We start from the raw sequence: 15,429 nt of genomic DNA on the forward strand, positions 1-15,429 counted from the left end.
ACAGGGGTGACGCTGTGGGACCTGGTGAGAAGACAGCCCAGCTTGGACAGAAGGAAGCTCTGGGCATCCTGTCCCTTTCTGGGCTCTGCCTGCCAGGGAGAGGTTCCCCTGACCATGAGCTCTGGGGCTGCACCGCCGCACTGCACAATCCTTGCAGACTCCATGCAGCGCGTCTCCTAGGAGAAGGTCTCTGTGAGGGCGGCTAGGCTGGATGATCTTGGGTGGCCAGGGAGTGGCTCTCTGAAAAGTCAGCTTGGGTCAGAATGGTGGCTATAGGAGGGGCAGCCCGAACTAAGAAGCCAAAGGACAGGAAGTAGCAGCCTGGGCCTGGAATCCTGGAGTGTCTTTTGGGTTGCCGGGAGAGTCTGGCACCCCTCCCTGCTCCTGGGCTCATTCATTCTTTATTCTTGCACTTCAACTCCTTGACCATGGATCCTGGTCCTAAGAGACTGGGAGCAAGAAACTGAGACACCCCTGTCATTCCAGCTCCCTGGTACTAGTTTAACACCCGCCTGACCAGTACTGACAATCTGCCTTGGTTACAGTTGAAATACCTGAGACAGGGAAAGGGGCTACAGCAGTTTCCACTCAGGGAGGTGATGAAACTGATGGAAGCAGGCCTTGGGAGGTAGATGGGGAGGGGGGATTGGATGTGAGCTGGAAATTTTTGAGAGCCTCCCCAAATCCAAATCTTTATATGATACCTCCTGAATTCTAAATGTCAGCAACTAATTAAAATTAAAAAAAAATAACGTCTGGGCCAGGTGGTCCATGGCATCCCGCTTGGCTGGGATCATCTCATAGATGAGGACATGGGTGTCCACAGAGGCACACTCCACACCCCAAGGAGGGCTCTTTCGAGAAGGCGGAGTGAGCATAGAGGGGATGTCGAGGGGCGGCCCACCTCTCTGGCCACGCAGACCAACCTGGCTCCTGGAGAGAAGACGCCATGTGTGTTCACCTGGGGAAAGGCGGTGGCCTTCCTCATTTTCTTTTTTCCTTTTTTCTCTGCAGAGGTCTGTGGGGCCCTCAATGTCACCGTGTCCCCGGGGCCCGTGGTTGACTACCTGGAGGGGGAAAATGCTACTCTTCTCTGCCACGTCTCCCAGAAGAGGCGGAAGGACAGCTTGCTGGCCGTGCGCTGGTTCTTTGCGCGCCCGGACTCCCAGGAGGCCCTGATGGTTAAGATGACCAAGCTCCGGGTGGTGCAGTACTATGGGAATTTCAGCCGCAGCGCCTACCGTCAGAGGCTGCGCCTCCTTGAGGAGCGGCGCGGGGTGCTCTACACCCTCTCCGTCTTGACCCTCCGGCCAGCCGATCAAGGGCATTACGTCTGCAAAGTCCAGGAAATCAGCAAGCACAGGAATAAGTGGACAGCTTGGTCCAACGGCTCCTCGGCGACGGAAATGAGAGGTAAGGGTGCGTCCACTCTCTGGGGAGAGTGGTAGGGTGACAGGTCAGTGGTCCTCCCTCCAGCTGGCCAGGCAGTGGCCTCCAGGACGGCTCTGCTGAGCTAGAACACATCTTTTTGGCCTCTAAGAGCCAAGCCATGTGAGGCAGGCCATGGGAATGAGGATAGATCTTTACATGGATGCTGTGGCTGCATTGTATTATAGGCGTGGAAGGCTGAACAGAAAGGGGCAAGTGTCTGGCCCCATGCCAGCCAACCCACCGCTGGCCAAAACCTGTTTTGCAGCTGAAAGATTGGTCTTGCTGCGTTCTTTACCTCCAGCTCAGGTCTGCACAACCTCGATCGCTTTGCCTGGCAGGGTGCCGGGCACCTATGGGAGGAGGCCCGCACTGGGAGGTCCTTGATGCCTGATGTGAGTTGCCAGGCCTCAGAGCAGGGCAGCCTGAGTGGCTCTGACCCATTGCCCAGAGGAACTGATCTAAGCCTCTGGCAACAGCTCACTGAGAAATTCATCCGAAAGTGGGCAAGGGACCAGAGGTGGCCCTCCCTTCCTGGAGACAGATAGGAGGCGTGGGCCACGTTCCGGAACATCTTAGCTACCAAGTGCCATATTTGAGGGCTATCATTTTTTGCCACTGCTGTTCCATTCAAGAAGACACCTCTCACAATTTTAATAAGACTGGCTACTGTGTACTAAAATTACATCTTTGAGTGCTTGGAACCTGAATTTGGTCTGGTAGAAGATCAAGAGAATCACAGAGTAAAGCTGATGATCCCAAGTGTGAAAAAGAATCTAATTTTGTTGTATACATGTCATATAATATTAAAGGCATTAGTGATGTTGTTGAAGGGATAAAACTCAGTTGTGAATAGGCATTTTTAATGTCCTGTATGTTAAAGTAAATGATTTACATGGAGAGTCCAACTTTATTTGTCTTTGGAGTTTGCTTATTTTAATGTTCTTAAGCACGGAATGATATATCATCTGAAATGTTGTGCACTTTTTCTCCTTAAGCAAATTAATTCAAGAAAACAAATGACTATTAATATAAATATGTATCTTGGCACAGAAAATAGAAAAATACATCGGATGATCACAGGCTAAGGAGGGAATCCACTCTGGATATTACTTGGCTCTGAAATATAAGATCTTATATATGCCCTTTTAATTTTTATGTCTGGTTGTATCCCGGAGCCGTGTAGTAAATCTCTCGGCAGTGACGACCTGCCAGTTAGAATAGATAAAAAGATTTCCTACATTCAAGTGAGTGTTGTCATCAAGTCCATTATTTCATGTGTGTCTGCTTTCAGTGAATGAAGCTGGGTTCTTTCTAAAACATTTATTTGGGTACGTGCTGAAAAAACCTGAGGTGGTTCTTAAGACTTCAGTGGAACTAATCTCTTTTCCCCACTTCTCGGTACTTTGATTTGCTCTCCTGAATGGACGAGGAAGGGGTGGCGTTACAAGGTGTGTCCAGGGAATTGTGTGTAAACTGCAGCCTGTCACATCCCTGCTGGTCCCTGAGATTCTGGCTCCTGACAAGTCCAGCTCGTTAGCCATGTGCTTGCAGAGTGCTTTACCAGTGTCATGCAAAATGAGAAACTGGAACAGAAATTTAAGAACAGACCAAATAACAATTTTCCCCCGTAATTGCAGTGTTACTTGCTTTATTTTACTCTGTGTGTTTTTGAGTTTCCCTCAAATCAGAGTAAGTCCTTGAGCATGTGTGTGTGTGGTGGAAAAAAAAAAAAAAAAGTAGCAATTATTGGGGAAAAAAAACTATGTTAATAAATGAATTTGTCATGACTTTTTTCCTGAAGACACCTCTGAAAGTATGGGGCTAAAAAGTATTGGCTATATTAATTTGGGACAAAGCATAAGTTGCCATTTTATGTTTTAACTGTGCAAATTATTAAAATATGATGGAGAATTGAGGATTTTGAAGAATGGGGAAGTAGTAAATTGGGGTTTGTCTGGAAACCGCATATGTATGAGATCGTGGGTGGGGAGAGCTCCTGACTTCAGGGTTGTTGGTACCAAACAGTATGATAAATAATGAAGAAAGAAAATCTGTGATCCTCTGGGTGACAATGGAGTCATGCTTGGTTTATTTTAGAGAACCTGTCATACCACATGAACTTAGTGTCATTTTTATCACACAGAGGTAGAAGGAAGGGCAAGGAATATTACACAGTTTCTTCAATTGCTTATGCCATGTGACCATTTCACTGAGCCAGAAGCCCTGCCTGCAGAGGACATGGATCCAAAAGCCCGAAGTGACACATGGTGTTGGAACCCTCTGGAGTGGTTTCCAGGAGGGTTGATATTAGGTTTGATTTCATTTAATTGTTTTATCAATGACATTGAAAAGGGGGCACACATCACCTTAATGAACTTTACAGAAAGTACAAAATTGGGAAGTTCTTAACATCAGCAAGGAGTAAAACATAATGAAAAGGGAATCCAGGGAGGTAAGAAATACAAGCAGGAAATAACAGAATGAGATTCAGTTTGGAAAATGGCAGAGTGATACATTTGGGGAAAAGGCAAAGTGTTTTCAGTAGGAGAGCAGCACTGCAGAGCGAAGATGTAGCAGCTTCTTCCCCGGAGGGCAAAAAGTCAATCTGTGGGAAATCTAGAGGTGCACAGTGTTCCAGGCAGGAATGAGATGCATTGACCTTAATCCCGGCAATCTGCTGAACCCTGTGTCCTCCTTTCTGATGACGACCATCTCTAGGTAACAGCTTCTGGCTCATTTATCATAAGCAGGTGAGATGCAGGGGTGGGTCTCACTGTAGGTGAGATAGGAGGAAGTGAACTGCATGGTCCTGCCCTGCCCGAACCCAAGAATAGGGAGAGGTCAGGTCCTGAGTGCCCTGTCCCGAGCACTGAGCAGGCTGAGCAAGGCTGGAGTTGGTGGAAGAGGGAAGTCAGGATGGAAATAAAGGGAGCGCGAGCAGGAGTTCGGGGTAACTTCCAACAGGAAGACGAGGCTGCTCAGCGGGGTCTCTCTCTAAGGGGTGCCTTATTGATGCTTGGGATGTTCAAGGCTTTCTGAGCTGGAGGCTTCATAGATAGACTAGTGTAGAGTTTTCCAAATGTTCTTGGTTCCTTTAGGCCAAAAGAAATAACTAACAGCTTTGCTTTTTAAGTAGTCGGGTCCAACAACTTAAAAAAGGATTTCTGTCCTAACGTGTCCTGAGAGCATAACACGTCCGTAGACGTGGAGACAAGTTGTTCTTTGGGGTAAATTCCAATATCACTTTCGAATCGAGTTGAGGCTTGCTATTTTAGGGGGCCAACCTCTCTCCTATAGGTGCAAAAGGACTTTCATTGTTTCAGAAGCAGTCCGATAGCTACTTGTGGTCAAATTTTTGGCAAATTGTGATACTTTCTGAAGTTCGCTTTACTCTGTCCCTGTAGACACAGAGGTAGTGTCTGACCCTGCGTTTGTTCTCCGCACTCATCGCTGACTGCTACTTGCTATGCCTCAGGCGTGCAGTTTAAATTAAGCCCGCCGTCTTCCCTAGGCCGGTACGGCAGGTCTTGTTGCCTCTCCACACGCCCTTCACCCTGTCTGCCCCACGTCCCCATGTCCAGGCACTTGCCCGTTGTGTTTTGTGCCCGCTTTCTTTAGTCATCCCTTGACCTCCCTTTGCTGCCTCTGCTCCCCAAGCTTTGGGGGTCTCCCTACCTTTGTGCCTTCTCCATCCTGCTTGATGTCCCTGTGACACCCCATACCTGTCCTGAGGAGGCTCAGGCACTGATGTGGCCTGGTGTCTCCCAGGACACGCAGACCCTGGAGAGTTCTAAGTGCAAGGATGGCCCTGGCGTGGGTGTGGGAATGGGAGGTTGGACCAGTTCCTAAGCCTGGATTTTCTTCAGGAGGGTTTCTGGGATGAAGCCTGAGAGTCCCTGGGGCTCCCGGTCAAGGGCAGGCTGCAGCATGGTCCTGGGTGCCACATGTCCCTAACAGTTGTTGAGCTCTGACATGGCCAGTTTGGTGCTTTGCTTGAGGGCACCACATGGGCCCTTGGCACCAGGGAGTGTGAGCCCCCCCACTGAGGTTCTCAAGAGTGATATTGTCATTCATTTTAAGCTTCTGGTCTTAGGGGTACAACCGCTTGGATTCCCCATTCACCAGACCTCATACAAAATTATCCTCAATGGCTTTTCAGCCCAGTTCTGCCACCCACTGACTCAGAAGCAGTCTGATATTCTGAGCAGAGTCGAATCTCCGTCTTTTCAGATGGAGATGTTTTCATCAACGGTGAAAATGCTAATAATAGAAGCACTTTGCAAGGGCTGTCTCCTGCAATTTAAACAATATTTCAGTCTAACCCCAAACAACATATTTTAACAAGCCAAATTGTTACTTGACTCCAGATTATATAAGTGAGCTTTAACTGTTAGGAATGGACAAAGCAAATAGAAAACTCTGTTTACCCTAAAACGTATTTGGGGGCAAAGACGAAATTATAATATAATTTCTTATCTATTTAACCCCAAAATATTAGAGGGAATTTAATAATTGGATCTGAAAGTACCACCACAGGGAACCTACATTTCAAGTTTCAGTGGCAGAAATTAAAGAATTCCTTTTTCTCCAGAGACGTGGAACAGATAATTAGGAATGAGATTAACAAAACATTTAGTGCTACTGCTTAATTAAGCAAGCTCACATCATGATGTTTAAAGTTTCAACAGGTCCTGTACTCAGAAGGAACAAATTGACAACTGGAGTGTAATTTAAACTCCACTTCAAACACTTCTTCATTGTATCTAAGCTCCTTGCGACTGCCATGTTCTTGGAAGAGTTTAGAAGATTGGAATTTAAGCTCAGCACCATGTATGAAGCCCCAGTTTATGAGCCTGCGGTCCCTGTGCTTTGCCCAAAGAGAGTTAGGCGTGGGGAGGTTTGATCCCCTCCCTCTGGGGTCCCCAGCCTCACAATCTGGAGGAGGAGACAGATGTCAATATGGGTATAGGTTTGGTAGACATTATCAACAAAGCTAATAAAAGAGTATGAAAAGGCCATACAAGAGGGTGAAGCGGGTACGGGGGAGTCAGCGGAAGACAAGGTTACATTCTTTGGGGAATAGGAGAAGGCCATCTGGAGGGTGTGGCATTCCGCTGGGACCACAGGGTGAGGAGGGATGTGACAACTCCGGGCCGTGCCATGTCAGGAGATGAAACAGCTGGAGCAAAGGTATGGATGAAGGAGAAGAGGGATTTGCAAATAACTTAATGGAGTTGGATGCATGTTTGTGATTGGTAAGGGCTGAGGTGGGCAATGATAAGAGGCAATGTTGGCGTGGTGGCCCTGCCCGGGGACCTGGACTCCAGGGACCCTGCCAGATTCTTCTTAAATGCACCCGCATGCCTGACACAGTGCATGGTACACAGAAGGGCTCCATAACGAACTTTTTAGATGAAGGACTGAATGAGTGATCCAGACTCTTTGGTATAATGCCATTTTAATTAATGGCAACAAGGAGTGGAAGGTGGTAGCAAGAGAGTAATATATAGATCTACCCTGGGGTTGTGTCTGGAGAGGGCCTGTTACCAAGCCCTAAGGTTTAATATTTCCTAACTGCTATGTGGGGACATACACATGGCCTTTGTATTCTGCAGCTGATTCCCTCTCAGAATGTGAAGTTCTTATCTAACTGCCTTGTCACAATGGGAAGTCTGTTTAACATGGTTTTTCGTTTGCTTTTTTGCTTTGTTTTCTAGAATTTGTCTTAGAGTGAATGCAAAGGGAAGAGTGGCTTAAAATAGACAAAGCTGGAGCTTTTCTGTTTCTCATCAGCTGCTCCATCAGTGCAGGTCACTCAGAGGTCCTAGTCACATATATGGCTTTGCCCAGGCCCCAAGAGAGACTGCCTTTGGCCTGAGTCTTGGAGGGGCAAGGGGGAAAGGAAGCAATAGGCAAACTTCTGAAAGCAGAAACAGAGAAGTTCTCTGTGTCTCTCTGGGTTGTAGTTGCCTTTCTTGAGAACACTGACCCAGTTATAAATAGTGCGGACACAGCTACATTTAGTTTTTTCCTTGGGAAACCATCTGATCATTGAATAAGAAGGGCCAGTGAACTGACTGTATTAATTTTTGAATTTGGAGCAAAAGTGTTGACTCCTCTTTATTTTATTTATGGGTCTTTTCTTGTGCATATTTCATATCCCCAGGCTCTTCTGGTCCTTGGAGATTTTCCTTCCCCATTGATCTGTTCAGAATGCTGCCTGAGGAAACTGAGGTAGGGTGTGTCCGCTCTCCAGCTTTCTACAGGCCCTGGGTGCAAATTAGCAAGGTCTACATGCAAGGCCCAGGGCCTTAAACTTCTGCGCCTCTCCTTTCAACTCAGAAGAGCTTAATCATCTTATGCTTAAGGTTTCTGGGCTTCCTGCTTCCATTCTATTAGAAACTAAGAACTCAGAGGCCATAAGTTAGTCATGACAGACCCAAAGCATGCAGCTCCAAAGTTTAGAGCACTGCAGAGAAGTCAGCCCTGAAGGCTTGGTGAGCTAGCGTGTTCCCCCCGGCTTCTGAGACAGGTCTTCCATGGGAAGGAAGGTGCTGGGTAGGCCAGGGTCCCCTGCCCTGGGCTTTCTTTCCAGCCTTCCACAGTATAAGTTGGTCCCAGCACCAAGCTTTCTTTGGGAGACTTTGATCCACCACTACAGCATCATATTCATTCCATTCATTTGTGTGCTCAAATTAACTATGACTTGTTATGGGCCAAGAAGGATTCTAGGAAGTGAAAACAGATGCAATTCCAGCCCGCATGGAACTTCCCTTCTGCTGGGGGCGGTGGACAATGAACAGGAGAAATGAGTAAAGCATAGTGATGCGTTCTAAGGCAATGTGTTCAGCAGGGACAGAGGGTGTGAAATATTAGATAATCACTGGAGGAAGGTCTCTCTGACTCAAATTCTGTCTAGTCTCCAAGTTTGAGTCGGCCACTTGGGGAGATGCATCAGCCCTTATAGACAGTCTGCTCTTTTGAAAATAACTTTCTTGAAAGCTGTGTTCTTCACCTTATATTCCTCTTCTCTGAGACATGTTATTAAGGGGCCCCTTGGGAGCCCTTTGTAAACAACACTTATGTGATAGGCTTATTCCTTAGGTTTTGCTGTTACTCTCGTTTTCCCTGGATTAAATTGAAGAACATTGGTTGAGTTCTGAGTTCTGGACCCCAACCTGGACTGGATGGGAGATTGAGGCCCAGGATCTGGCTCCTCATGACCTGAATCCCCTCTCCCGTGTCTCTCGGGACTTGGTGCCCACTGCTGTCTGTAGTAGGGGTATGTGAGACAGGGCTTCTCCACGTGGGGTCCTGGGATCTCAAGCCTCAGAATTTCCATGACTGTGTGCTCCCTAATCATGCAGATTCCCAGGCCCTCCCCAAACTCCTTGAACCAGAAGCTCAGGGGTCATGCCTGGGAATCCCCATTTTAACAAGAGGCCTAATTAATTCTCCCACACACTAAGTTTTAGAAACTTTTAGAAATCTTGGTCTTCAGGTGCTCGGTGAAGGCAACACCCTCTACCATCAGGAGTTATAGAATCCTGGAGAATGCTTCAGCCTAGCCTGACCGGTAGTAGAAATAGGAAGGTGAAGGTGTGTCTCTCAAACTCAGGGCCAGTCTTTCCTGCATCCGTGCCGCTGCTCCCTGCGGCTTCCTCCCTCCTCTGTCTGTTCCAGGGCCCTCCCTACATTCCTCTTCATCAACCTCTGCCTTCCGGAAGGTGTTCTGTGTCAGAAAAGTGCACCCTACTTTGGGTGTAACCCATGGTTGCAATTTAAGCTCCTTTAATTATAGGATTCTTTGTTAAAGGAACTGGAGGCATAGGTGAGCAGGCAGGAAAGAATACTGGGAGAAGGGGAGCCTTTCGCAGGGCCTCTAAAAAATCATGAGCCATCTGTTCACTCAATGATGGGGGTCAGTCCTTCAACGCAGGCTCAGGTAAATGCTCTGTATCATCGGTGAACAGGAGACCAGGAAGGAAACAGGAGGTCCCTCAGCCGGAGGGCATTGTCACAGGGTCTTGGCGTGAACTCAGGGGACATGGTCTGCCACAGCCTGTGAAACATGCCCTCCCCAGGGGAGTCGGTGGGACTGTCTGTCCAAGTCAGAAATCAAGGGTCTCAGTTTTCACACCTCTTTGAGTGATGGTTTCCCCGCAGGTCCCAGCAAAGGGGACTTGACTAAGATTCTTTCTTTCCAAACTGCTTCCTCCAGACATGAGGCTGATAGGATCGTTTTGTCTCGGTGCCTCTGGGCTGTGTTCTTCCAGACTGTTTGATCCTGCAGCACTTTCAACCGGTTCTTCCCAGAGGCCCGAGACGTGGTGGCTCTCACACCCCACTCCTTCTTAGATTTCATCGGATTCTGCTCTCTTGGGGAGGGACCCAGGACAGCCGGCTGCTCAGTTATCCGGGCCACCACCTCACAGGAAGGTCAGCCAGGCTCTGCGCACTGGGCGCCGGGGTCCCCAGGACATTACAAAGCAGTCAATAGGTCAGTTGATGACTTAGCTTTTGAGCGCTCTTGACTCTCCTTTTATACTGTGGCCCAGACCGATTGATGAATGTGCACAGGAGTCAGAAATCAAAATGCCCACTTTCTGATAAAGCTGTATTGAGAAGAGTGGTTTGGTGCTGAGGCCAAACTGGGCTTCCTTCTGCTTCTCTGATCAGTTGCACTACCCTCCTCCCAGGCCCCACACCCTGTGGGAGGAGGTGGTCCTGGTACCGCCCTCCCTCACAGGACCCCTGGATGCAGGAAGGATGGAAGAGGCAAGGCTGCCCGGGAAGCAGGGCTGGCATCGCTCCCAGCAGCTGGAGTAATGAACCTTCCCAAGGGGGTGCCCACTGCACACCCCCACATTAGCTCTTGGCTGAGAGGCTGGGCTCAGAGCATGCGGCAAGACAGAGGCCACCTTGAGCAGGGCATTGGCCATGGTCTGTGGACACAGACATGTGGCTTGACAATGTATCGCATTCATTTTGAGACAGCACAGGATTAGCAGCTGAAACAAGATAGCTACGTGGAACCTTGGGAAAATTTCAAAAGCTCTGGCAGAGTTCATGTAAAAATTTTTCTTTCTTGTAGGAACAGATAAGATTATGGCTGGTGTTGCTGATCGTCATATGCCAAGCAAAGTTGCTGCACTTTCCCATAAAACAGCTGCACGGGAGAGAAATGAGGGACCTCCATGAATTCCTTGCTTAGAGCCCCCTTAGCTTTGAATACCAGCTTGTTGGCTCTTTCAACACCCATCTTGATAAGTCCACTGGGGAGACCTTGTTACCTTCTATCCCAAATAAGGCAAAGGGAATTGTAATTGGACTAAATCAAGGGCCCACGGCTTCTGAAATTAAAAAATGAAAGATGAATCAAACATGGTCCAAAAGCAGTGAGTGGCCTTTGCTATGGTAGCAGCCCGACTGAGTTGCAGACGTTTAGCCACAAGGTCAGGGAACTCTTTCTTATGGACCATTTGGACAACTGAAGATTCACTTTCTGAGGCAAAGGACGGATAGGAGAGGACCATGCTAGAATTTAGGTGTGGGAATTAGAGCAGTGAATAAAATAGACCAAATCCCTGTCTTATGGAGCTAAGGTCCTTGTGGATAAAAATGGCTCACTAGGTCTCAGGCACTGTTCTGGGTATTTCACATATATTAACCCATCTGGTTCTCACACTCACCCTGAGCTTATTATCATCTCTGCATAACAAATGGGGAAACGCAGGCAGTGGGAAGTTAAGTGACTTGCCCAAGGTTACATAACCAGCAAACGGCAACTCAACCCAGTGTACATCAGTGCATCTCACACTTTAAAGTGCATATGATTCATCCAGGGAATCTGGGTTTAAAAGCAGATTCTGATCCAGTAGATCTGGGTTGGGTCCCCTGCAATCCTGCACTTCTGACAAGCTCCCAGGTGACACTGATGCTGCTGGTCCATGGACCACACTTGGGGTAGTTAGGCTCTGGACCATGATGGGCGTCCCTGATCTCCTGAAAACTATGGTCCTCAGAGGTCCATTTCTTCCTCATTTCGGTATTGTCTTCGTTAGGACTCTGTGGTTATCCCAGCCTAGGCTTAATTGGTTGAAGATGAAAACCCATTCAAGCTAATTCAGAAGAGAGGTGGGGATGGTTGAAGGATGTGGAGCTCATGCAATGCAAGGTCAGCAAATAACACGTCAACCCTCTTGGTACCCAGAGTGCCGTCAAGGTCAAGTCCTCCCACCTCCACCTTCCTCCTGTAGGTTCTGCCCTCGGCTCCATTTGCTTTCCTGTTTTCCAAACACAGCTGCCCACCCCAGAGTCCACAGGGTTTTTCAACCCCAGAGCCTACAACCACCATATGTACTCTGTTTCTTAGTTTAAATTCTTGAAGGGGGAATCTGATCGGTTACTCTGGCAGTGAGCAGATTACAGGAGCTCTGGGTGGGGTAAATTAAGCAGGAAAGGTGACGGACGAATTGTCTGACATGTCTAATATCACACGCAAGACCAGATGTCCACTAAGAGTTCATTCCTGGATGTCCAGATTTCTTCCTTTGAGGGGCCGTCAGAAAGAAATAGATCATTCATTTATTTACTGGGCACCTACCAGCTGCCAGGCAGTGTGTCCCAAGACGGTGATACTGAGGTAGAAGACCAGCTTCTGGTTTTGAGGAATTTAGGTTCTACTGGGAGAGGGGTTCTTTCCCACAGAACAGAGCCCTCCTTCTGAGAACAATTAGAAATGCTGAAAAAAAAATCTGTATTTCAGCTTTCCTAATTATATATTTATATTTCATAAGTATATTTGTATTATATAATTACACAGTTGTCTATGTGCATATGTATTTCAGCTTTCTTAATTATTCTCTGAAGGACTATATAGATAGAGTGCAGAGAAGAGCAGTGAATGAGACCAATTGTCAGAGTCGCTTTAACAAATTCAGCTGTTCTTATGCAGTGCTTGTTGAGAAAAGTTATGCAGAAAGTGGCAATCAGGTTGTTTGGGAGGCAAGCAGAGCCTCTGATAGAGAAGAGTTCTATCAGTGAGATGAAAATTGGAAGCGCTATAATAAATACTTTGGCTTTCTACTAGGGATCCTTGAAGTAAGAGAAGACCAGAGAGAAACCATATCCTATAAAAACTGAAACCCAGCTTCTAAACAGTTCATATCCTCATTGGATTAGGTGATCATCCCACTACTCTAATTTCCTACGATGAAAATAAAATTTTATCTCGAGTCTCCATGATTTTCCACATATGACATCTGGCATTCAATTAAAAAATTATCAGGCACATCAAGGGACAAGATCAAAATAAAAAATGGGTAATAAATATAAGCCTATGGGCAATGCAGATGTGAAAGATATCAGTCAGGTACATTAAAATAATGTGATTGATATGGTTGAAAAATTAGATAACATGCTGGATAAATTCATCAGAAAGCTAGGATATATAAAAAGAATTAAGTGGATGATCTATAACTGAAAAAAATCCATAAATGAAATCTTAAATTTAAGAGATGGCTTTAACAGCAGGTTAGACACAGGTGAAGAGAAGATTAGTGATCTGTGTGGTAGATAAATGGAAATACCCAGTGCAAGGCCTAGAGGAAAATAAAGATGGAAAATTCAGAATTGGAATCCATGACAATAATAATATAAAAGTTTGTGGGAAGGGCAGTAAATAAAGTTCCAGACCATCTTTGCCATATTCCTTGCCTCTCATATTGATTCAATTTTTATTCCAGCCACCTTTGTCTTCTTATTTGGGTCTTAGAGATTCTCTTCTCTAGAGCTCTTCAGTGTGGTAGCCACTGACCAAATGTAACTATTTAAATTTAAATTAATTAAAATGAAATACAGTTACAAATTTAGTTTCTTAGTCCCATGTGGACAAACCACGTTTCACATGCTCAATAAAAACATGTGGCCAGTGGCAGCTGTATGTGCCTTGCAGACACAGAACGTTTCCATCTTCTCAGAAAGTTCTACTGGGCAATACTCTCATTCCCTGACGTTTTACATTTTTCTGTCAGGTTAATTTTTTTGATTTTTGCCTATGATTATGTTACCCCTGTATGTGGAACCTTCCCATGGTTTCAGACTTTTTAGTTTGATGTTCAAGGTTTAACATAGTGTAACTCAATTCTGTTTCCCTGACAATTGAAAGCAGGCACAGTGAGTTCAGTGCTCAACCACTGACTGAAAGCAGACAAAATAATCTCAAAATCAGGTGTTTGCAGCTTTGTGACTGTCTTACATGGAGAATGTGCTCAGAGCACTGACTCTGAGTCATCAGATGACCTCAGGCTTCTCTATCTAGGGATACCCAGGCAAGTTCACTACATTTTGGAAAGATGTCCACTAAAATGGTAAAATAAATAATGTTTTGGTTCTTGGAATTCCCACTGGGGAACTCTTTATTTTGCATGTATATGGGGTGAGTGAGGCTTCTACTGGACTGAGTATCAGCAACTTAATTCCCCTCTCTGGTCTCTTATTTGTTATATGTAACTCATTGCACCTTCCCCTGGCTTGTGGGTTGTGACAATTAAATGTGGTTTTTGCAAATATGAAAATAACTTTATAAATGTAAATGCCATATATACCATATGATATTATTTTGGACTGAGGTGGGCCAGGTCCATAAGCTACTCCACTTCATGCTATGCCATTTCTTTTTTGTCTTACAGTGATTTCCCTCAAAGCGTCTGAAGATTCATCGTTTGAGAAAAAGAAAGAGACCTGGGCATTTTTTGAAGGTAATGATTGCTTATTTCTTTATTCTAAGATGCAGCCTCACTTTTAGATAGTAGGAAAGGAATAGACTTCTTAGTTTTGCCCTAACATCAAATGGTTTTCTTGCCCTAAACTTACCCAAGAGTAGGTTGGAAATCCCTGGTGGTATCAGCCCACAGATTTTGAAAAAGCAGACATGAAAGCTCCAGTCTGCATACTTTGGGGTTGTTTGTTTTGCGCCAGAATTTCTACTCCGAGGTGACATGAGAGAGGGATCTTCAAGTAATATAAAAATGCAAATTCCATCTACTGTGACTAATTTTATGTCAGGTTTCTTAAGGAGTTTGGGATTCTGGAAACATCTGTAAACCTTAAGCAATTGATTTTCCACCCGTGTTAGCATCACTGGGGAGCTTTAAAAACACTAATGCCTGCACCACATCTCTAGAGATTCTGATTAAGTTGGAACTTGTTAAAAGCTCTTCATGGGTTGCCAGCATGCAGCCATGACCTTAGGGAGGTGTTTTCCAAAATTGGTTCCAGACCACCAGCATCAGCATCACATCAGCATCAGCACCACTTGGAAGGCTGTTACAAATGCACTCTGTTGAGTGCTACCCTTGCTTATGGAATCAGAATCTCAGGGCGTGGTACTCAGCAATCTGGGTTTTAACAAGACCTATGAGGGATTCTGTAGTACACCCAGAATGGAGCCTTAGAGCAGTGATTCTCAACAGGAGGTGATTTTATCCCTCTAGGGAACATTTGCCAATGTCTGGATACATTTTTGGTTGCCACGACTAGCATTTTGGTGCTACTGGCATCTATTGGGTAGAAGCCAAGGAAGCTGCTACGCATCCTCCAATGCACAGGTCAGCCCTGACAACAAAGAATTATCTGGCCCCAAAAGTCGTCAAGAGTGCCGAGGCTGAGAAAGTATATGACCTTAGCGTATGGAAAACTCACAGAAATTGTTATTGTAAGGTGGTTGAGGATTATGACCATAAGCAATGAAAGAATGTATTTTGTGAGTTCTCAGGGAGAACCTTTGATCAGTAAAAAAACAAAACAAAACAAAACAGATTAATGTTAAAATGTGATCAAGAAACTGTGAAGGATTACATCTTGTGAAGGCATTGCATTTTTGATGATGTGTGGACGTAGCCAAAAGGATCTAAGGAGACGTGTGCCTTGGACCTTCACCATCACCCTTTGTTAATTCAACAGGTGTAAGAACTTGCCCTTGGGGGAGAGCACTTG

The 15,429-nt window shown here is 45.9% G+C and overlaps 1 protein-coding gene across 1 annotated transcript in view; it reads left to right on the forward strand.

Moving 5' to 3' along the window:
• Positions 1 to 15,429, forward strand: part of VSTM4 (V-set and transmembrane domain containing 4) — an 86,539-nt gene that overhangs the window by 7,030 nt on the left and 64,080 nt on the right. Inside the window, exons 2-3 of the mRNA XM_059051528.2 lie at positions 1,015 to 1,413; positions 14,124 to 14,192. Of these exons, the coding sequence (XP_058907511.1) occupies positions 1,015 to 1,413; positions 14,124 to 14,192 (468 nt within the window). The remainder of the gene's footprint in view (positions 1 to 1,014; positions 1,414 to 14,123; positions 14,193 to 15,429) is intronic.

This window comes from Kogia breviceps, chromosome 2 (genome assembly GCF_026419965.1).
Source record: "Kogia breviceps isolate mKogBre1 chromosome 2, mKogBre1 haplotype 1, whole genome shotgun sequence".
In the NCBI taxonomy this organism is placed as follows: Eukaryota; Metazoa; Chordata; class Mammalia; order Artiodactyla; family Physeteridae; genus Kogia; species Kogia breviceps.